Raw genomic sequence first — 23339 nt, 5'->3', positions numbered from 1 at the left:
GTAAGATAACTGTCACGTTGCTGACTATATTCTACAGTGAGATAACTGTCACGTTGCTGACTATATTCTACAGTGAGATAACTGTCATGTTGCTGACTATATTCTACAGTAAGATAACTGTCATGTCGCTGACTATATTCTACAGTAAGATAACTGTCATGTCGCTGACTATATTCTACAGTAAGATAACTGTCATGTTGCTGACTATATTCTATAGTAAGATAACTGTCATGTTGCTGACTATATTCTACAGTAAGATAACTGTCATGTTGTTGACTATATTCTACAGTAAGATAACTGTCATGTTGTTGACTATATTCTACAGTAAGATAACTGTCATGTTGCTGACTATATTCTACAGTAAGATAACTGTCATGTTGCTGACTATATTCTACAGTAAGATAACTGTCATGTTGCTGACTATATTCTACAGTAAGATAACTGTCATGTTGTTGACTATATTCTACAGTAAGATAACTGTCATGTTGCTGACTATATTCTACAGTAGGATAACTGTCATGTTGCTGACTATATTCTACAGTAAGATAACTGTCATGTTGTTGACTATATTCTACAGTAAGATAACTGTGATGTTGCTGACTATATTCTATAGTAAGATAACTGTCATGTTGCTGACTATATTCTACAGTAAGATAACTGTCATGTTGCTGACTATATTCTACAGTAAGATAACTGTCATGTTGCTGACTATATTCTACAGTAAGATAACTGTCATGTTGCTGACTATATTCTACAGTAAGCTGTCATGTTGCTGACTATATTCTATTGATTCCCTATTGATTCCCACTCCCATTGATTTCCTATTGATTCCCTCTTTCCCACTATTGATTTTCATTTCAGTGAACTACATGTAAGGGAATTTTTTTTAAGGAACAGTGAACTACATGTTTTAAGGTGAACTACATGTTTTAAGGTGAACTACATGTTTTAAGGGAAGGGTCAAGCAAGTTTTAAATTTAAGGTGTTTAAGGTGTAGTTTACCCATGTCTCCTGTGGAGGTCCGGTCCGTCCTCCCCCCTGGCTCCGCCCCTGCTCCCCCCTCCCCCTCCTGTTCATGGATGGTGGTGATGGAGTTGAGGCAGCGCGGGCGGAGGAAGGGAGGCGGAGCCTCCTGCTCCTCCCTGAGGAGGCCCTGCAGGCGAGCATGGAGCTCCGGGTCACAGAGGAGGTCTGGGGGGTCCGAGAGGAGGTCTGGGGGGTCGAGGTAGAGCAGCTCGGCGTAGTTCAGCGAGGAACAGGAGCCCAGAGAGGAGGAGGTGGTGGCCAGGGACCCCCTGGAGGACGTCAGGGACCCCCTGGAGGAGGTCAGGGACCCCCTGGAGGAACCCGAGGAGCAGGATAGAGTACTGGCTGAGAGGCTGAGGACAGAGCAGTTTGGTCAGGTTTATTGCATAAATGGAATACAGTTTATTTTGGCGTTCGGAGATGTTCCCTGAATGTTGTGCATGCTTTTTGAGCACTTTATGTAGAGGTCGTTAGCAATCTCCATATAAGGACGACCCTAGAGCATGGCCGTGTCATCATTCTTCCATAATATGCATATGGGATATGTCCGTATTAGGACGTATTAGGCATGAATATTTAGCAAAACGTTAGATTATTCATTATGTAGGTTGTTCAAAAGTCATCTAGTCAGAAACCCTCCCCCTACTCCTGGATTGGATCCACCCCTCAATTGTCACACCTGTGCTCAATAACCACTCATCACTGGCCTGCTATAAATACAGCATGTTTTCCCTCAGTTCTGTTTGGCACCAGCAGCAACCACACTCCCTCTGAGAGCCCTTAGCAGGGAGTCTCAGCAGGCCCTCATTATTATAAATGAAATAAAATCATAACCACAACCGTGAAGCCTACATGACTCCTTGCTCTTCCAACTGCTTGTATATGCAACGGACTAATAAAGGCTTAAACGGACCATACTGTGTCATACATTCTGATAGATGTACCATGGTGATGACTACTATTCCTTGAACCAATAACTATTCTACATAGGTATTAGGGTTAGTAATATTTTTAAGGTTAGGCCGCTGACACACATTTAAGTAACATTCCTTATCCTTAACCTGGTGGAGGTGGGAGGTAAAGCTCCGTTCAATTCATTCCCTATGGAAGTCACATGTTTGATAAGGAAAGCTTGCCTTAAGCTTTCCTTAAAGCTATACTGTGTAAGTTGCTCAACTTGTGGTCAGTAGCTCTATAGCAAACCTCGGTCGCGTCCGCGTCTTTCGGCCGTTTTTCGGTTCTCACACCCCCGCGTCTGCCTCCACCTCGCCGAGATCTATCTTTTGAGGGGTCCCTGGTTCCTGTGCGTTCAGCCATTCCGGAGATACACTCCTTCACCCATGCTTTGCACCCGAGTATAGAGACACACGGCCGGGAGACTACAAATATGGCCGCCCTAGCGACCCCACTCCAAGATGCGCTGTGATTGGCCGGCAGTGTATAACCCTCGCTGTGATTGGCCGGTAGTATGATGACGTCATTTTGCCGCGAAATTCTCCCCCCCTCACGGCTCATAGAAAACATATAAAGAGAAGGCTTTTGAAGCTGAAAATAACGGAGTGTGGGTTCTAAAACTTTAGCGATTTAACAGTTAGGACCATTTTAAGATTTGTTTTATAAAAAAAGTTACATGGTATAACTTTAAGGCTGGTTTTAAAGGAAGAGGTTTGCATTAAAGGGCCTACACCATGCTTTTAAAGTTATACCATGTAACTTTTTTTATAAAACAAATCTTAAAATTGTCCTAACTGTTAAATCGCTAAAGTTTTAGAACACCCACTCTGTTATTTTCAGCTTCTGAAGCCTTCTCTTTATATGTTTTCTATGAGTTGTGAGGGGGGGAGAATTTCCCGGCAAAATGATGTCATCTCCCACATGATACACTACCGGCCAATCACAGCGAGTCTTGCTGTCTAGGAAGTAGCTTCCCTCAGCAACTGTGTTTACATTGGTGAAGGAATCTTGCAGGCTACTCCCTCAATCCTGGTCTAAAAATGACGGGAGAAAAAAAAAAAATTGAATTTTTTTTTTGACTTTTTGACAGTTTTTGAAAAAAAATGTTTTGAAAAAAAATTTGAAAAAAAAAAATTTGATTTTCTTTTTTTTTTTTGACTCTGAAATAGGACTTTGTGAGGATAGAAGGTGCCAGTGGGACCCCAAAAAAAGGTTTTAAAATAGAAAAAGTGAAAATTCATGGTGTAGGTCCTTTAAGGTAAGTTGTAGGCAAGCTGCAGGGGGAAGCCTTGACGAGACAAAGAGGCGGGGTTTAAACCACCAACCAGTAGGACAGAAGGGCCCTGCTGCGATGCCTCTTTTAGTCTACATCAGAGAATACTTCAAGCAGAGCATTGTGGGAAATGGATTCTTATTTTGATCAGGAACCGACATGGAATATCCCTTAACTATGTGAACAAGGCCTAGAGTTGGGTAAGGTCTTACCTCTTCAGCTGGGTACTGAGGGACATGGTCATTCTCACTAGGTTAGGTTATGTTAGGGTAGGGTCATAGGGTTAGGTTAGGTTAGGTTAGGTTAGGTTAGGTTAGGTTAGGTTAGGTTAGGTTAGTGTAGGGTCATAGGGTTAGGTTAGGTTAGGTTAGGTTAGGTTAGGTTAGGTTAGTGTAGGGCATACATGGGCAACTGGCGGCCCGGGGGCCACATGCGGCCCCCACATTCACTTAATGCGGCCCGCAGGTTAATACTGGAATACTGATATATAATTGATTTCAGCTGTTACAATTCCAAACATGACCTGCTTTAATTCCGTCGGTCTATATTAGTAGCTTAATGACTAGTATAGTAGTATTAACACATCGGATGCCCACGTTAATTCAGGGTTTACCCTCACAGGGGCCCATCGTCTCCATGGCAACACGTCATTTACGTACCTTCGCGTCGTGGAAAAAGTATCCGTAATACGTTGAGTAAATGTAATCCAAGTATGTCCAGTTTATTTTCACGATGATCTTTTCTTTCAGTCAGGACAGCTTTTTACCAATCTTGGGCCACAGCGTGTGTATCACGGGCGGTAGAAAGGGTCGCGTTTTGAACATGGTGATTGAAAAAGCTAGACCAGGAGAGGAATCCGCCATGTTACGTTACCTCCGCCGCGTCACTGGGAAAATAGTATCCATGATACGAGTAAATGTAATCCACGGATGTCCTGTTCATTTTTACGATAAAGTTTTCTTTCAGTCAGGACATCTTTTTATCAAACCTGGGCCACAGCGGTTGTGTCACGGTAGGTAGAAAGGACCGCGCATTGAACATGGTGATTGAAAAAGATAGACTAGGAGAAGAATCCGCCATGTTACGTGTATCTCCGCCGAGACTCCGTTACTGGGAAAATACTAGTATCCATGATACATACGAGTCGTGCGAGCCTGCGAGGGGACGATAGAGTGCAGTGCAGGATAGGAACAGAAGCTTGTGATTGGCTGCAGGGAGACTGTACATCCTGGTCACGTGTACCGCACTGCATTTTGGGAAATGTAGTGTTTTTCCCATATTGTTGGCGTTTGATCACCGTGGTAGAGCCTTCATTGCGGTAGCAATGTACAGTAACTACAGTACAGTATAGATTATTGTAAAACGCGTCAAACGCGTCGTGGGCCTCCAGAGACATCAAAGAGATTGGCGTGTAGACACCTCGTGGGCACCCGATGTGTTAAAATGTATTTTTTTTATGTCCAATGTATTTGTATTTAGGTTCATAAAGTTAACATGAGTATAACTAAATGTGTTTGAAATTAAATAAATCAAAATGTTACATTTCAGGATTAGTACGGAGGATTGAGGTCAGATTTTAGGTGAATCGTTCACTTTTTCATAAAAGCGTGAAATTTGGTACACTTGTACAGTTTGGGGCCCTGAACATTTTCAGATATGGAGCCATCGCAAAAACGCCCCCTGGTGGCCATGGCAGCCATTTTAATTTCCACCATTACCAATTAATGTATTTTGCAACATAACTCCTGAACCAAACATGATAATACTGAATAGGTGATGTCTACACCTATGTTTTGATGGTTAAGGATTTCATTGATATCATGTAAAATGTCATAAACTGTTCGGGTGAATAGTTAATGGTCAATTCAGTGATGTTGTGAGGTAGTCCCATGGTTTTGTCCAAACATAATAAACTTTTTCATAAAAGCGTGAAATTTGGTACACTTGTACAGTTTGGGGCCCTGAACATTTTCAGATATGGAGCCATCGCAAAAACGCCCCCTGGTGGCCATGGTGGCCATTTTAATTTCCACCATTACCAAATTAATGTATTTTGCGTCATAACTCCTGAACCTAACATGATAATACAGAATAGGTATTGTCTACACCTATGTTTTGATGGCCAGGGATTCCATTGATAATGTGTACAACATCATAAACTGTTCATTGGAATAGTTAATAGTCAATTCAGTGAGGATTGCATGAAATAGATGAGATTATGCGGAATTAAATTTCAAGCATATTCATGCCATCCCGCTAGCTGGGGCCTAATTTACTGTTATGTTACTTATTAGTGTCCACAAAAGTCTTTCTTTTGGTTGAAGCTTTCAGAAAGGACTCTGCAACTCGCCATGTTCGCTTGGACAATGGCTTCCATCCAACCACTACCTTCTAGCCAGTCCCCCTGTATCTTGAGAGCCGCCATCTCAATATGCAGTCCTCCTAAGACAATCATAAAATGATCTTCTCCTTCTCCATGTGAAAGGGGCCTATTTGGGCTATTTGTTTGGCTAAATAGGTCCAAAGTCACAACAGGTACTGTACTTGTCCTGGATGTACCCTCTGTACTGCTTGATTGATAACATTCATTGCATGATGAATCATGGCCACTGATTTTGAGTCATCAGGGAATAGGGGAAGGAGAGCTGAGATGGCAGGGGTGACTTTGGTTGCAGCTTATTGGCATGAAAGGCTGCCAAGGAGATGTGTTCTGCTGGTTGATTTTTCAGGACACAGGTACTGACCCTAACCCTATTCTTTAAATGTGTGGAGTTAACCCTTGATGTCTGTTCCTCAGGCACACTTAGACATCAAAGGGGTCTTGAGCCCCTGCCCTTTTGTTCGTCTGTAAAAAGTGCCCTCTCCACACACCATGAATGCAGTTTTTCTCTCTCTTGGTCGTCCTCAGATGAGCTTCCCGCATCCTTCTTCAGGACGTCCACATACGTTAACGCGGAACATCCTCGCGATCGATGCCCGCGCGTTGGTTCCCACAGGACCAGCCTGCTGCCGGGAGCTCCCATTGTCTGTGGCAGTGGCCGGCCAGCTTCAGCCTCCTAGCTGCTACCTTCTTGCTGAGCCTCGGCAGTTGCCTGTACAGGTCCTTGTTATGGAGAAATGCAAATGCCCTCTTTCCATGCCATACCTGAAGGCAGCATTCAAGAGAATTCAATCTTGTCCGAACTCTCCTGACCTTGAATGCAGCATCTTATGTTGAAAGAATTTCCCTCTCTGTGTAGAAATCTATGCCGTTACACCACATCTCCAGTATTGACTTGATTAGTTCAGTGTGGTATCAAGCACCGAAAATAGCTGAGCGGTGTGTCGGCTATTTTCAATATTTCCACCAAAAGGGCCTTTCAGACATTTCAGCCCCTGCCTCTCTAACATTCTTTGCACATCCCAGCTGTTCCTGGTTCAGTTGATCTAGGTGGCAGGAGTACAGTTTATTTACAACTAAAGACAGACTTCATTTCTTCATTTGCACAGACATTCTCAATATAGTAAACCAGCTCAGCAAATTCTATGCTATACATATCATATGATTGGTAGCATGTATTTTTTGTGCCGTTTGGCAGGAAGGTATACTTGCTTCATGAAGGGGTTCAGCAGATGACAGATCTTCACAAAAAAACACTGAGATGAGTCAACCAAAAATAAATACTTATTGTGGACACCATCATAACAGTAAATCAGGATGTGGGATGACATGAAATATGCTTGAAATTTTATTCTGCATAATCTCATCTATTTCATTGCAATACTCACTATATCACTGAATTGACTAATACATAACCATTCACCTGAACAGTTTATGATGTTGTACGCGCTATCAATGGAATGCTTGACCATCAAAACATAGGTGTAGACACACATTCTGTATTATCATGTATGGTTTAGGAAATTAGACGCAAAATACATTATTTAGTTATATTTTAAATTTTTTGTAACCCATCTTTTCACCCAGTGTCAATTGCCTAAGCTGTAATTGGCGATTTTGCGATGGCTCCATATCTGACAATGTTCAGTGTACCAAACTGTACAAGTGTACCGTATGAAAAAGTGAAAATAAATTGGACAAAACCATCGGACTACCTCACAACATCACAGAATTGGCAATTAACTATTCACCTGGACAGTTTATGATGTTGTACATGATATCAACGGAATCCTTGGCCATCAAAACATAGGTGTAGACATCACATATTTTGTATTGTCATGCTTGGTTCAGGAGTTATGTTGCAAAAAACATTAATTGGCAATGGCGGAAATTAAAATGACCGCCATGGCCACCAGGGGGCGTTATTGCGATGGCTCCATATCTGAAAATGTTCAGGGCCCCAAACTGTACAAGTGTAGCAAATTGCACGCTTCTATGAAAAAGTGAAAAATGTTTGGACAAAACCACGGGACTACCTCACGTCACAACATCACTGAATTGACGATTAACTATTCACCTGAAAATGTTATGATGTTGTACATGGTGTCAATGGAATCCTTGACCATCAAAACATAGGTGTAGACATCACATATTCTGTATTATCTTGTTCGGTTCAGGAGTTATGATGCAAAATACATTCAATGGTAATGGTGGAAATTAAAATGGCCACCATGGCCACCAGGGGGCGTTTTTGCGATGGCTCCATATCTGAAAATGTTCAGGGCCCCAAACTGTACAAGTGTACCAAATTTCACGCTTTTATGAAAAAGTGAACGATTTAACCCTCAATCCTCCGTACTAGATTCCAATTAAGAAAGAACAAAAAATAATTCAGGATTCCAATTCAAAAGAAGCAAAAATAGCCGATCTACAAGCTCAAAACGCATCGCAGCGCGATGCGTTTTGAGCTTGTAGATCTGCTATTTTTGCTTCTATTGTATGCAATACTAGAATGACAAATGTGGCCCTCTGGAGTGAAGGTGGAAATATAGTGGCCCTCACCATCATCAAAGTTGCCCACCCCTGGTGTAGGGTATAGGGTTAGGTTAGGTTAGGGTATAGGGTTATAGGGTAGGGGGTTACCTCTTCAGCTGCGTACTGAGGGACATGGCCAGTCTCACTAGGTTAGGTTAGGTTAGGTTAGGTTAGGTTAGGTTAGGTTAGGTTAGTGTAGGGTCATAGGGTTAGGTTAGGTTAGGTTAGGTTAGGGTAGGGTCATAAGGTTAGGTTAGGTTAGGTTAGGTTAGGTTAGGTTAGGTTAGGTTAGGTTAGTGTAGGGTATAGGGTTAGGTTAGGTTAGTGTAGGGTATAGGGTTAGGTTAGGTTAGTGTAGGGTATAGGGTTAGGTTAGGTTAGTGTAGGGTCATAGGGTTAGGTTAGGTTAGGTTAGGTTAGGTTAGGTTAGGTTAGTGTAGGGTATAGGGTTAGGTTAGGTTAGTGTAGGGTATAGGGTTAGGTTAGGTTAGTGTAGGGTATAGGGTTAGGTTAGGTTAGTGTAGGGTCATAGGGTTAGGTTAGGTTAGGTTAGGTTAGGTTAGGTTAGGTTAGTGTAGGGTATAGGGTTAGGTTAGGTTAGTGTAGGGTATAGGGTTAGGTTAGGTTAGTGTAGGGTATAGGGTTAGGTTAGGTTAGTGTAGGGTCATAGGGTTAGGTTAGGTTAGGTTAGGTTAGGTTAGGTTAGTGTAGGGTATAGGGTTAGGTTAGGTTAGTGTAGGGTATAGGGTTAGGTTAGGTTAGTGTAGGGTATAGGGTTAGGTTAGGTTAGTGTAGGGTCATAGGGTTAGGTTAGGTTAGGTTAGGTTAGGTTAGGTTAGGTTAGTGTAGGGTATAGGGTTAGGTTAGGTTAGTGTAGGGTTTAGGGTTAGGTTAGGTTAGTGTAGGGTTTAGGGTTAGGTTAGGTTAGGTTAGGTTAGGTTAGGTTAGGTTAGTGTAGGGTATAGGGTTGGGTTAGGTTAGGTTAGGTTAGGTTAGGTTAGGTTAGGTTAGTGTAGGGTATAGGGTTAGGTTAGGGTATAGGGTTATAGGGTATAGAGTAGGGTATTACCTCTTCAGCTGCGTACTGAGGGACATGGCCAGTCTCACATTCTCCTCCAGTTCTCTGACCAGCTTGTTCCTTTTACAGTGATGACGCAACCTGCAGACGGACACACAAGATGTAAAACAGAATCCATTATTTGACTTGATTACTTTACAAAAGGTTTTGAATTTGTAACCTATTGATAACCCCAGTTCTTTGATTACTTTACAAAAGGTTTTGAATTTGTAACCTATTGATAACCCCAGTTCTTTGATTACTTTACAAAAGGTTTTGAATTTGTAACCTATTGATAACCCCAGTTCTTTGATTACTTTACAAAAGGTTTTGAATGTGTAACCTATTGATAACCCCAGTTCTTTGATTACTTTACAAAAGGTTTTGAATTTGTAACCTATTGATAACCCCAGTTCTTTGATTACTTTACAAAAGGGTTTGAATTTGTAACCTATTGATAACCCCAGTTCTTGATTACTTTACAAAAGGGTTTGAATTTGTAACCTATTGATAACCCCAGTTCTTTGATTACTTTACAAAAGGTTTTGAATTTGTAACCTATTGATAACCCCAGTTCTTTGAATTTCATATTTGGTTATTATTTTGTTTTGCGGTGCTGAGTGACATTTATGTTGGGGTTTATGTTAATTTAATTTAATGTATGTGATTACTGCAACCATACATTACTATGACATAGCATTATGTCATAGTAATGGACATAGCATTATGACATTTATGATTACTGCAACCCACCCTGGTTTTTAATACAGAGCTGGTCCATACATTTTAAGGGTTCTTATTTGATTATTTGAGTCCTTTGTAACCTTTTCTCATCAACACCTGGCTACACACTGAGTCTTCTCTGGTAGGTATCTCCTACTGAGTCCTCTCTGGTAGGTATCTCCTATACACACTGAGTCTTCTCTGGTAGGTATCTCCTACTGAGTCTTCTCTGGTAGGTATCTCCTACTGAGTCTTCTCTGGTAGGTATCTCCTATACACACACTGAGTCCTCTCTGGTAGGTATCTCCTATACACACTGAGTCCTCTCTGGTAGGTATCTCCTACTGAGTCTTCTCTGGTAGGTATCTCCTATAGACACTGAGTCCTCTCTGGTAGGTATCTCCTATACACACTGAGTCCTCTCTGGTAGGTATCTCCTACTGAGTCCTCTCTGGTAGGTATCTCCTACTGAGTCTTCTCTGGTAGGTATCTCCTACTGAGTCTTCTCTGGTAGGTATCTCCTACTGAGTCTTCTCTGGTAGGTATCTCCTACTGAGTCCTCTCTGGTAGGTATCTCCTACTGAGTCTTCTCTGGTAGGTATCTCCTACTGAGTCTTCTCTGGTAGGTATCTCCTACTGAGTCTTCTCTGGTAGGTATCTCCTATACACACTGAGTCCTCTCTGGTAGGTATCTCCTATACACACTGAGTCCTCTCTGGTAGGTATCTCCTATACACACACTGAGTCCTCTCTGGTAGGTATCTCCTACTGAGTCTTCTCTGGTAGGTATCTCCTATACACACTGAGTCCTCTCTGGTAGGTATCTCCTATACACACTGAGTCCTCTCTGGTAGGTATCTCCTACTGAGTCTTCTCTGGTAGGTATCTCCTATACACACTGAGTCCTCTCTGGTAGGTATCTCCTACTGAGTCCTCTCTGGTAGGTATCTCCTACTGAGTCTTCTCTGGTAGGTATCTCCTACTGAGTCTTCTCTGGTAGGTATCTCCTACTGAGTCTTCTCTGGTAGGTATCTCCTATACACACTGAGTCTTCTCTGGTAGGTTTCTCCTATACACACTGAGTCTTCTCTGGTAGGTATCTCCTACTGAGTCTTCTCTGGTAGGTATCTCCTACTGAGTCTTCTCTGGTAGGTATCTCCTACTGAGTCTTCTCTGGTAGGTATCTCCTATACACACTGAGCCTTCTCTGGTAGGTATCTCCTACTGAGTCTTCTCTGGTAGGTATCTCGTACTGAGTCTTCTCTGGTAGGTATCTCCTACTGAGTCTTCTCTGGTAGGTATCTCCTACTGAGTCCTCTCTGGTAGGTATCTCCTATACACACTGAGTCCTCTCTGGTAGGTATCTCCTACTGAGTCCACTCTGGTAGGTATCTCCTATACACACTGAGTCTTCTCTGGTAGGTATCTCCTACTGAGTCTTCTCTGGTAGGTATCTCCTACTGAGTCTTCTCTGGTAGGTATCTCCTATACACACTGAGTCCTCTCTGGTAGGTATCTCCTACTGAGTCTTCTCTGGTAGGTATCTCCTACTGAGTCCTCTCTGGTAGGTATCTCCTACTGAGTCTTCTCTGGTAGGTATCTCCTATACACACTGAGTCCTCTCTGGTAGGTATCTCCTACTGAGTCTTCTCCGGTAGGTATCTCCTATACACACACTGAGTCTTCTCTGGTAGGTATCTCCTACTGAGTCCTCTCTGGTAGGTATCTCCTATACACACTGAGTCCTCTCTGGTAGGTATCTCCTATACACACTGAGTCCTCTCTGGTAGGTATCTCCTATAGACACTGAGTCCTCTCTGGTAGGTATCTCCTACTGAGTCCTCTCTGGTAGGTATCTCCTACTGAGTCTTCTCTGGTAGGTATCTCCTACTGAGTCCTCTCTGGTAGGTATCTCCTACTGAGTCTTCTCTGGTAGGTATCTCCTACTGAGTCCTCTCTGGTAGGTATCTCCTACTGAGTCTTCTCTGGTAGGTATCTCCTACCGAGTCTTCTCTGGTAGGTATCTCCTATACACACTGAGTCCTCTCTGGTAGGTATCTCCTACTGAGTCCTCTCTGGTAGGTATCTCCTATACACACTGAGTCCTCTCTGGTAGGTATCTCCTATACACACTGAGTCCTCTCTGGTAGGTATCTCCTATACACTCTGAGTCCTCTCTGGTAGGTATCTCCTATACTCTGGTAGGTATCCCCTATTCAAAGCTTACAGAAACCGTTACATGTCTCACCTCTCAGACAAGGCTTTAGACTGTCTCTCTCTGGCCTGTTGTAGATCTCTCTCCAGACATCGTCGCTGCGTCTCCATCCTCTCCGCCGAGGGGGCGTGGCTAGAGGATGGGGTGGGGCTAGAGGAAGGGGCGGAGCTCGGGGAGTTGCGGGGGAGGCGAGCGTACTGCATCTCCTTCAGAAGCTCCTCCTTCTCGTTGATAAGGATCAAACGGTCTCTCTCCGGGTCCAGCAGGCCCGGCCATCTCTCCCCATCTAACCTCGCTATCTGCTCCTCTATGGAGGAGATCCTGAGAGGAGAGGAGAGGAGAGGAGAGGAGAGGAGAGGAGAGGAGGAGAGGAGAGGGGAGGAGAGGAGAGGAGAGGAGAGGAGAGGAGAGGAGAGGAGAGGAGGAGAGGAGAGGAGAGGAGAGGAGGAGGGGAGGGGAGGGGAGGGGAGAGGAGAGGAGAGGAGAGGAGAGGAGAGGAGAGGAGAGGAGAGGAGGAGAGGAGAGGAGAGGAGAGGAGAGGAGAGAAAGACGGGCGACAACGGCAAAACAAATAATCAATCGAAAAGCGGCGATCGAAAATCTGTGCACGTGTTCAAGATGTTTTGGCCATTATCTGTGGAACAGAAGGTCTAGTTGAATCTGTCTCGCTCGGACAGATTCAACTGCTATGACAAGGACAGTGACACAGACACAGAGAAGGCTCAAACAAACCACCTTGACTGGGGAGGCATGGGAAGTGAAATGCAATTGCGGAAAGATCTGCAAAGGTGCAAAAGGGCTCAAAATATATCAGAGTAAGGCCAAGGACAAGACCAAGTGTGGACAAGGACGGACGCATGCACACCGCTCAGACGAACAGTCTGGTGAGACGCAGGAGAACCCTAGGCAGGAAGCAAACCATAGTCCTAGAGATCTCTCAATGCCTGCAATCCCCCAAGAACACACAAGGACAACCCCACATGCCATTCCAGAAAGCCCACCCCAGCCAACGAAGGAAAGAATCAAGTGGCCTAAGATGAGTGAGACCAAGGAGTGGTCCATGCTCGATGAAGATCTGGTGGCGCCATGACAAGGTGTTGGCACTGCTCGCAGACATCTTGGAGCAAGAGTGGAGAAAGAAACATCCAGCCAAAACTAGACCGCTGCCGAGCAACATCACCTTCGTGAGAGAGGGTCAGGGTTAGGGTTAGGGTTAGGGTTAGGGTTAGGGTTAGGTTAGGGTCATAGACCAGTCGTCCAAGGCCAAGCCAAGCAAAACCTCCTGCAGTCGGCCCAGAGTTGGGAGATTGGGGTCGACCTGGGGAGGAAGCTCCACTTCCCAGAGGGGGTACTGTCCATCAAACTGAGACCTGACATAATTATGTGGTCTCCAGAGGGAAAGAAGATCATCCTGGTGGAACTAACCGTCCCGTGGGAGGAGGGCTGCGAGGAAGCAGCAGAGAGAAAGAAAACCAACAGCTTGTCCTGGACTGCCGGGACAAGGGGTGGACATCATGGCTGATGACAGTGGAAGTTGGATGTTGATGATTCCCTGCTCAATCAGTGTAGAATCTGTTGACAAAGGTCGGATTGAGAGGCCACTTGAGGAAAACAGCCGTTCGTAGGCTGGGAGAAGCGGCAGAGAGAGCCTCCTGTTGGCTCTGGCATAAAAGAGAGGACAATAGCTGGAAGCCTGGATGAGAGGGGTAGTGATTTGGCCAATCACTGCTGGCGGGTCAGCAGTGATTGGTCAAATCACTACCCCTCTCATCCTGGAGGATAGTGTTGTGGATAAGGGTTGAAACACTTTAAGAAGGTTGGGTAAGGGTTAGGGTTAGGGTTAGGGTTAGAGAGTTAGAGTGTTGTGGGTAAGGGTTGAAACACTTTAAGAAGGTTGGGTACCACCTGATGACTTCTCATCCTGGAGGATAGTGTTGTGGATAAGGGTTGAAACACTTTAAGAAGGTTGGGTAAGGGTTAGGGTTAGGGTTAGGGTTAGAGAGTTAGAGTGTTGTGGGTAAGGGTTGAAACACTTTAAGAAGGTTGGTTACCACCTGATGACTTCTCAACCAGGTCAAGGCTTTATCCATTAGAAATGGATTATAATCACATATTTGGTGTATTTACAAACAAGTGTGTTCAGTTAATTATCTGCTAGTGTGTTCAGTTCATTATAGGACCCAGTTCATTATAGGACCCAGTAGGACCCAGCAGGGGGCCCTACCTCACACACACACACACACACACACACACACACACACACACACACACACACACACACACACACACACACACACACACCTTCTCTTGGTGTCTTCATACTTCAGAGTGAGACGAACTTTCTCTGCCAGCTGGTTGTTCTGCTGTTAAGAAGAATAAGAAGAATAAAAATACATCAAATGCATAGAAATAGTACAGTCTGTACAATCTAACCCTATTATATATTATATTATATTATTACCCGGCCTGTTTGGATTCTTGATTCTGATTGGTCGAGCGCTGAAATCAGAGGTCTGTTATCACACGATAACAGACCGCTCCGCTCTATAACAGACCGCTGCCTAATCAAAGGCTCAGAGCACCTGCTGCAGTCAAGTTGCACTGCGTGAACCTTGTGCTGTAGCCAACATGTCAGCCATGTAAACAACCACACAGCGACATTTACAACTAAACGTTGATCTCAAGAATGTTTTTAAAAATATTTTAAGCGAGAAATAGAGGACGTAGTATCAGAAAATGGATTCTATCTAATCAGCACTTCCTTGTTTTCCAAGGCGATCGTGTCGCGCTGGGAGGACGCCCAGCGCAACACTTGTGGAACACTTCCAGCCGTCTGTAAACAAGGAAATACTTTGTTTTGTTTTTAGTTTTTAGTCAAATTATTACTTTTATTTAGTAGCCGGGTAATAAGCGGGATAATGAATGGCTCCTTGGTGAATGACGACAGATAACTTCCCTTCGGACTGATAACTCCCCTCGGCTAGCGCCTCGGGGAGTTATCAGTCCGTCGGTCAGTTATCTGTCGTCATTCACCGCGGAGCCATTCATTATCCCTTACTTATATTATATTATATTATATTATATTATATTATATTATATTATATTATATTATACAGTATGTAGCTCTATGGACTCTACCTCACAGTACAGTGTGGGTTAGGTTTAGGTTTAGGTTTAGGAACATACCTCCAGAGGTAGTTCAGTCTGGGAGCCTGCCTCACAGTACAGTCTGGGTCCTAGAGGTCGTTGGACCTCTGATGCCTCAGAGCTGCACAGAGAGCCAACGCTGCCCCACAAGTCCTGCTGGGATCCACCGTCTAACTGGAAACCATCCTTTAAAACCGCTAGTTTCTATAAAGAGGAGAGGAGAGGAGAGGAGAGGAGAGTATTACAATTTAGGCATTTGACAGACACCCTTAATCCAGAGTGATTAACAATAAGCAAAGGGTTAGGGTTAGGCTCCTTAAGGCACCTTAAGGCACCTTAAGGCTCCTTAAGGCACCTTAAGGCACCTTAAGGCTCGATCACATGGACAAAGACAAGGCCTTCTGGAGCAGTGGTTCTCAACCTTTTCAGCCCACGACCCCCAAAATAATCATATTTTAACTGGGGACCCCCAAAATAATCATATTTTAACTGGGGACCCCCCACCCTGACGAGCACATTTTGTATTACATTTTGTATAACACGGTTCTATTGTGAAAATAGCAGATCTACATGCTCAGTTGTGAGCATGTTGATCTGCTGTTACTTCTGGAGAGAGGGCTTCCATCTTGCATGGCAGGCTCTCAGTCCCGAACTCAGTATTAGGGTTATATATAGGGTTATAGTATAGTATTATACAGTAGTATAGTGTTATGGTTATATATAGGGTTATTGCGACCGAAGGTCGCATATACTCTGAAAAACCGTGTCGCTTGAGTGACCTTCCTTCCGTAACCTCTGTGATGTCAGTGTGATGTCAGCGAGTTGTGACATCACTTCCTGTACGGGGCGGCTACACGAAATGTGGATAACACTATATATGGAGATAGTCCAGTCCATCATGTCATATGGGACTACCGTCATAGACAGTAGCCAAAAGAGAAGGATACACAAGACTAAGAAAGACAAAAAAAGGAGGAGGAGGATAAAGATACCAAAAGGAGAGAGAAGAAAGGGTGGATGAGGTACAATGTGTCTCAGAAAAGAAAAGGAGGTGGCAACGGGGGCGGCTAGATAAAGTTATTAGGCCTGGATCCGACTTTAAGTCGACGCACAGGATTCGCTCTTGTATCAAACTGGTACTTGAAACGTTCTTAGAATTTAATATATATTTTCTAAAGTAAATATGGGGGCGGCTGTGAAAAAAAGAGAAGAATAAAAAAGAAAAAAAGGAGGAGGATAAAGATACCAAAAGGAGAGAGAAGAAAGGGTGGATGAGGTACAATGTGCGGTATCCTCCTTGTCAAGCTCGACGTTGGTCATTTGGACCAACATGGAGATGTGGTACAGAATGACTCATATATGGGCATAAAAAGTATGTCATGTGATATCACTTCCTGTACAGACAGTCAGACAGACAGTCATTGACTCCGGCCTAACAATGGCTACTGTCTATGACGGTAGTCCCATATGACATGATGGACTGGACTATCTCCATATATAGTGTTCTCCATATCTCCATGTTTAGGCCCTATCGCTCACACCCTAGGTGGGGTTGGCGATAGGGCCTTTCTGTGTGGAGTTTGCATGTTCTCCCCGTGTCTCCTAGGGTTGACACCCTCACAAAAACATGAACAAACTCCCCCCAGAATGATAACAACTAGAATCGTCAGAGAAACGCTGTGGTTGGCCAGATAGTCAAGAATTGGCGCGAGCGAGGTCGCATGTCACCCTGAGGTCGCATTCCACCCTCAGGTGTCATACTAGTAGTATAGTATACAGTAGTATACAGTATTATACAGTAGTATACAGTATTATACAGTAGTATACAGTATATTATACAGTATATTATACAGTATATTACCTGTATCAGGTGTTGCTTCTCTCTCTCTCCAGAACTCAGGGCGTCTCTGATGGAACGAACCTCTGTGAGGATGGACTGAGCTTCCTGCAGCTGGTAACCATGACAACCCATGGAGGAGACCTTCTGGTCTATCCTATAGGCAGAGAGTTAGGGTTAGAGATGGTAACCATGACAACCCATGGAGGAGACCTTCTGGTCTATCCTATAGGCAGAGAGTTAGGGTTAGAGATGGTAACCATGACAACATGTTTTAGGGTTAGGGTTAGGGTTAGGGCTAACCCTAACCCTAACCCTAACCCTAACCCTGGCTGTTGGCCAGGCAAGAAGACATAGAAAAGAACGACAATGCATAAAAACAAACAACAAAAACAAAGTACAAGAATCATGAAAAATATAGTAAACAACAAGGTACAAAGATCAAAGTACTCTAAGTACTCTAATGTACTCTAAGTACTCTAAGTACTCTAAATGTACTCTAAGTACTCTAAGTACTCTAATGGCAGGAGGAAATGTATTGCAGTGTGTTTGTAGCCTGCCGCTCCCACGGGCCAGAGACGCTGTGTGTGTGTGTGTGTGTGTGTGTGTGTGTGTGTGTGTGTGTGTGTGTGTGTGTGTGTGTGTGTGTGTGTGTGTGTGTGTGTGGTGTGAGAGAGAGAGAGGGAGGCAGAGAGACATAGAGACAGAACAGGGTCATAGAGGTGACACCGTTGTGGAATGTAGTCAGTCCACTGTGTCTGCTGTAACCAAAGCTCTCTCTACCTCTCTCTCTCTCTCTCTCTCTCTCTCTCTCTCTCTCTCTCTCTCTCTCTCTCTCTCTCTCTCTCTCTCTCTCTCTCAGGGCGATCAACAGAGTGACACAGTTTACACACAGAACTGTCAGACAGCACAGAGTGAATCCCTAGGGGTTAGCGGTTAGCTAGTCTGGAACTACACCTCCTGAATGTTATATAGAGTCTGGAACTACACCTCCTGAATGTTATATAGAGTCTGGAACTACACCTCCTGAATGTTATATAGAGTCTGGAACTACACCTCCTGAATGTTATATAGAGTATGGAACTACACCTCCTGAATGTTATATAGAGTCTGGAACTACACCTCCTGAATGTTATATAGAGTCTGGAACTACACCTCCTGAATGCTATATAGAGTCTGGAACTACACCTCCTGAATGTTATATAGAGTCTGGAACTACACCTCCTGAATGTTATATAGAGTCTGGAACTACACCTCCTGAACGTTATATAGAGTCTGGAACTACACCTCCTCATGGGCGGCGGGTGTATAAGGCTAGGGGAGGCTGTGCCTTCCCAAATGCTATGCCTGGTATTTTGCAAATTAAATATAAAATATGTGAGCAGCATTATATCAACCCGCTATACAGTGTGTGTGCTTTTGTCACTGCACCACCCACCTGGTGTGACAAACAGGTGATATTCAGCAAGGCTTTGTTTAAAAAAAAAAAAAAAACATCACGGGGGGCAGTAACGCCCAATCATATCCTCATCTCACCGCAAAGCATCATTATTTTCTGTAAACAAAGTTAAACGTGTTCCGCATTTCCGCCCCGCCAATCGAAAGCTTTCTGTACAGTCAGCGTTCATTTCAAACCCCCAAAATGGATATACGGTCTTTTTTCAAGGCAAAGGACAAACAACAAAAGCAAAGTAATTCAGAAGCTGCGAACAACAGCACCAGCGAGACCAGCGACTGCACCGCTGCTGCAGCAGCTGCAGCCACCACAGCGAGCCCTGCCCGCGCTGACCCTGAGCAAAACCCCGGTTCACCAGAGGCTGAAGCCGGCCATGTGAGAAGCGATGACACAGGAGGAGGAGGAGGCGCCAGGGGAGGCAACATTGCCGCCGGTTATGATCCACCGCTCACTGTCACTGACTTGGGAGAAAAAGACAGTGGCCCTTCTCAGCCAATCCTGCCCGAATATCCCAAAACATTTTTTGGGAAACAGAAACGTTCCTTTTCCAAGGACTTCTTTAAAAGGTACAGTTATATAGAGTACAGTAAAGAAGCAGACGCTGTGTTTTGTTTCGCCTGTAGACATTTTCAGTGCCCTAGTGGCTATAAGGATACTGCTTTTGTGAAAACAATATAGCCATTAGATGGCCAATATACTTTTTGGTGCTTTGTTGGGATGTAACCGAATATTTCTATTTTTATTGGAGTAAACTGAATACTGAGTTTTGAAACAGAAACCTTGTTGTTGTCATTATCTTTATCATGTAATACTACTGCTTGTTATTATTAGTTCATATTTCATGATTGTTTAAAAAGTCTGGACTCGGAATGGGGGAAAAAAACGATCCTCCCTGACGCATAGCCTTCCCAAACGTATGGCTCACCCGCCGCCTATGCACCTCCTGAATGTTATATATAGTCTGGAACTACACCTCCTGAATGTTATATATATAGTCTGGAACTACACCTCCTGAATGCTATATATAGTCTGGAACTACACCTCCTGAATGTTATATAGAGTCTGGAACTACACCTCCTGAATGTTATATAGAGTCTGGAACTACACCTCCTGAACGTTATATAGAGTCTGGAACTACACCTCCTGAACGTTATATAGAGTCTGGAACTACACCTCCTGAACGTTATATAGAGTCTGGAACTACACCTCCTGAATGTTATATAGAGTCTGGAACTACACCTCCTGAATGTTATATAGAGTCTGGAACTACACCTCCTACACCATTCATGAAAATATATTTTAAAATGTAATTTCTGCTAAGCAGCTAAATATGCTTAGATGATTTTTATTTATATTAGGATAAATGTGTATTGTATTGTATTGTATTGTATGTATGTGTAAATGTTTTAACATTAGGATAAATGTGCGCCACTGTAAACATGAAAGGTGTCCTCAGACTGTATGATGACATTTGCAAATCACAGGGGTCAGAGGTCAGACTTACTGTTTGAGCGTCGTGAATCCCTGCTCTTTGAACTGAAGCTCCTGTTTCATATCAGCAAGATCCATCTTTAATTTACTCACCTGATGAGAGAGAGACACAGAGTTTATACAGGAGAGAGAGTTAGAGAGAGAGAGAGAGAGAGAGAGAGTTTGCAATAGAAAAAATAAAAATAAATAAAAAGGAGATCCTAGAAAGCCGAGGCTTATTCCCACAGGAACCACACTTTAAGTATCTCATCTAACATTGAAAGACAGACGGATAGAACATAGTACTTTATCTAGGATAACATCAGTTTCAAAAGCAGAAAAAGCACAACATCAAATACAACGGAAAAAAGGGGGGGGGGGGCATGGGGGCTTAGTCTATTTACAAGTCACTCTGCTCTCACATCTCATATATAAAGTATACATACATATAATCTACATATAGATGATATATACAGTATATATACTCACTCTACATATAGATAACATATACAGTAAATATACAGTATATATACTCACTCTACATATAGATGATATATACAGTATATATATATATATGTGTCCCAGCGCGGCTGACGGCTAGTCATTGCATTTTTTATCATTTTCATGTTTTTCATTTCATTTGAAAGCTGGGGATCATAGCTACAAAATGATATATTGGATGTGGAGATCGACCCAACAGCTTTGAAGATATGGCTTATAGAATGATGCCATGCTGAAATACTACTTTTGAGATATTCAAGTTCTAAATAAATGTCTAACCTGCAAATGACCTGACGATCTCTCACATTAATTAAAAAAAAGTCTTATTTACATGCAGAGTTAAGCTCTGGCGTTTAAGTGAAATGTAGCCTAGATATTTTGAGATGCATTTGTGACTTTTTTCATAAAAAAAAAAAAAAAAAAAAAGAAGTCATATTAGCAGTAGTGAAAAACCCTGCCTTCCGAAATGACTGCCCCTCAGTCAGGCTGAGTCACATATATAGTTTACATATAGATGATATATACAGTATATATACTCACTCTACATATAGATAACATATACAGTATACATACATATAATCTACATATAGATGATATATACAGTATATATATTCACTCTACATATAGATGATATATACAGTATATATACATATAGTTTACATATAGATGAAATATACAGTATATATACTCACTCTACATATAGATATATACAGTAAATATACAGTATATATACTCACTCTACATATAGATGATATATACAGTATATATACAGTATATATACTCACTCTACATATAGATAACATATACAGTAAATATACAGTATACAGTACATATACAGTAAATATACAGTACATATAAACTCACTCTGCTCTTGGCAGTGACGATCTCTGCTTTGAGGATGTCGGGGTCATATTTACTGGAGGAGGAGGATCTGGAGTTCACTGTAGAATCACACAGATATTAAAACTTAATACAAATACTGTATAATTAGATACTGTACATCAGGGTTCCCCAATAGGCTTCTTATTTTTTACTTCCAAAAGATATTTTGGGGGAGTAGTGAAAGTTACAGGTAAGGTGAGTGCGATATGAAACGTAAGCTTACCATAATGATTAAGTAATCCTTAATCATTTTCAATCATATTCAAGGGCTTTTGGAGGGAAATGAGAGCACTGCAGAGGGAAGGTGTGTGTGTGTGTGTGTGTGTGTGTGTGTGTGTGTGTGTGTGTGTGTGTGTGTGTGTGTGTGTGTGTGTGTGTGTGTGTGTGTGTGTGTCTCCAGCTGATGCCAGTAATAGTTGACGGCCCGGAAGGCAGTCATGTCTCTGCACTGTCAACTTACTGGCTGCTGTTATACATATATATATATATATATATATATATACATACTAACCCTGTTATACATATATATATATATATATATATATACATACTAACCCTGTTATACAGATGCATACTTTTCAAGCAGAATGGTTAATTGGTTCTTAACTTATTTTGGTTCAACTTGAAGGAGTGTATTTCTCATAATAATTATAATAATGGTGGTATAAGAGCAGCAACAGCACTAGTATATCTGAGCTGTCGCTGGAGTAGCGGGAACAACACCGTTGCCCCCCGCAATGTTGTGGCCCTGGGCTTGGTACCCTAGACATAATTCAATGTTGTGGCCCTCGGCTTGGTACCCTAGACATGATTCAATGTTGTGGCCCTCGGCTTGGTACCCTAGACATAATTCAATGTTGTGGCCCTCGGCTTGGTACCCTAGACATAATTCAATGTTGTGGCCCTCGGCTTGGTACCCTAGACATGATTCAATGTTGTGGCCCTCGGCTTGGTACCCTAGACATGATTCAATGTTGTGGCCCTGGGCTTGGTACCCTAGACATAATTCAATGTTGTGGCCCTCGGCTTGGTACCCTAGACATGATTCAATGTTGTGGCCCTGGGCTTGGTACCCTAGACATGATTCAATGTTGTGGCCCTGGGCTTGGTACCCTAGACATGATTCAATGTTGCGGCCCTCGGCTTGGTACCCTAGAAATGATTCAATGTTGTGGCCCTCGGCTTGGTACCCTAGACATGATTCAATGTTGTGGCCCTCGGCTTGGTACCCTAGACATGATTCAATGTTGTGGCCCTCGGCTTGGTACCCTAGACATGATTCAATGTTGTGGCCCTGGGCTTGGTACCCTAGACATGATTCAATGTTGTGGCCCTCGGCTTGGTACCCTAGACATGATTCAATGTTGTGGCCCTGGGCTTGGTACCCTAGACATGATTCAATGTTGTGGCCCTGGACTTGGTACCCTAGACATGATTCAATGTTGTGGCCCTGGGCTTGGTACCCTAGACATGATTCAATGTTGTGGCCCTCGGCTTGGTACCCTAGACATAATTCAATGTTGTGGCCCTGGGCTTGGTACCCTGGACATGATTCAATGTTGTGGCCCTGGGCTTGGTACCCTAGACATGATTCAATGTTGTGGCCCTGGGCTTGGTACCCTAGACATGATTCAATGTTGTGGCCCTCGGCTTGGTACCCTAGACATGATTCAATGTTGTGGCCCTCGGCTTGGTACCCTAGACATGATTCAATGTTGTGGCCCTCGGCTTGGTACCCTAGACATGATTCAATGTTGTGGCCCTCGGCTTGGTACCCTAGACATGATTCAATGTTGTGGCCCTCGGCTTGGTACCCTAGACATGATTCAATGTTGTGGCCCTGGGCTTGGTACCCTAGACATGATTCAATGTTGTGGCCCTGG

At 43.3% G+C, this 23339-nt stretch overlaps 1 protein-coding gene across 1 annotated transcript in view; it reads right to left on the bottom strand.

The window, feature by feature from the left end:
- The window catches only part of wwc1 (WW and C2 domain containing 1), a 101501-nt gene that overhangs the window by 42083 nt on the left and 36079 nt on the right, over positions 1-23339 (bottom strand). Inside the window, exons 5-12 of the mRNA XM_080755238.1 lie at positions 21439-21515; positions 20108-20187; positions 17172-17304; positions 15350-15514; positions 14465-14526; positions 12197-12484; positions 9238-9327; positions 1003-1379 (exon numbers count right to left, since the gene is read on the bottom strand). Of these exons, the coding sequence (XP_080611364.1) occupies positions 1003-1379; positions 9238-9327; positions 12197-12484; positions 14465-14526; positions 15350-15514; positions 17172-17304; positions 20108-20187; positions 21439-21515 (1272 nt within the window). The remainder of the gene's footprint in view (positions 1-1002; positions 1380-9237; positions 9328-12196; positions 12485-14464; positions 14527-15349; positions 15515-17171; positions 17305-20107; positions 20188-21438; positions 21516-23339) is intronic.

This window comes from Nannobrachium achirus (assembly GCF_963921795.1).
Source record: "Nannobrachium achirus genome assembly, contig: SCAFFOLD_134, whole genome shotgun sequence".
In the NCBI taxonomy this organism is placed as follows: Eukaryota; Metazoa; Chordata; class Actinopteri; order Myctophiformes; family Myctophidae; genus Nannobrachium; species Nannobrachium achirus.
This window is presented reverse-complemented; position numbering and strand designations above follow the sequence as displayed.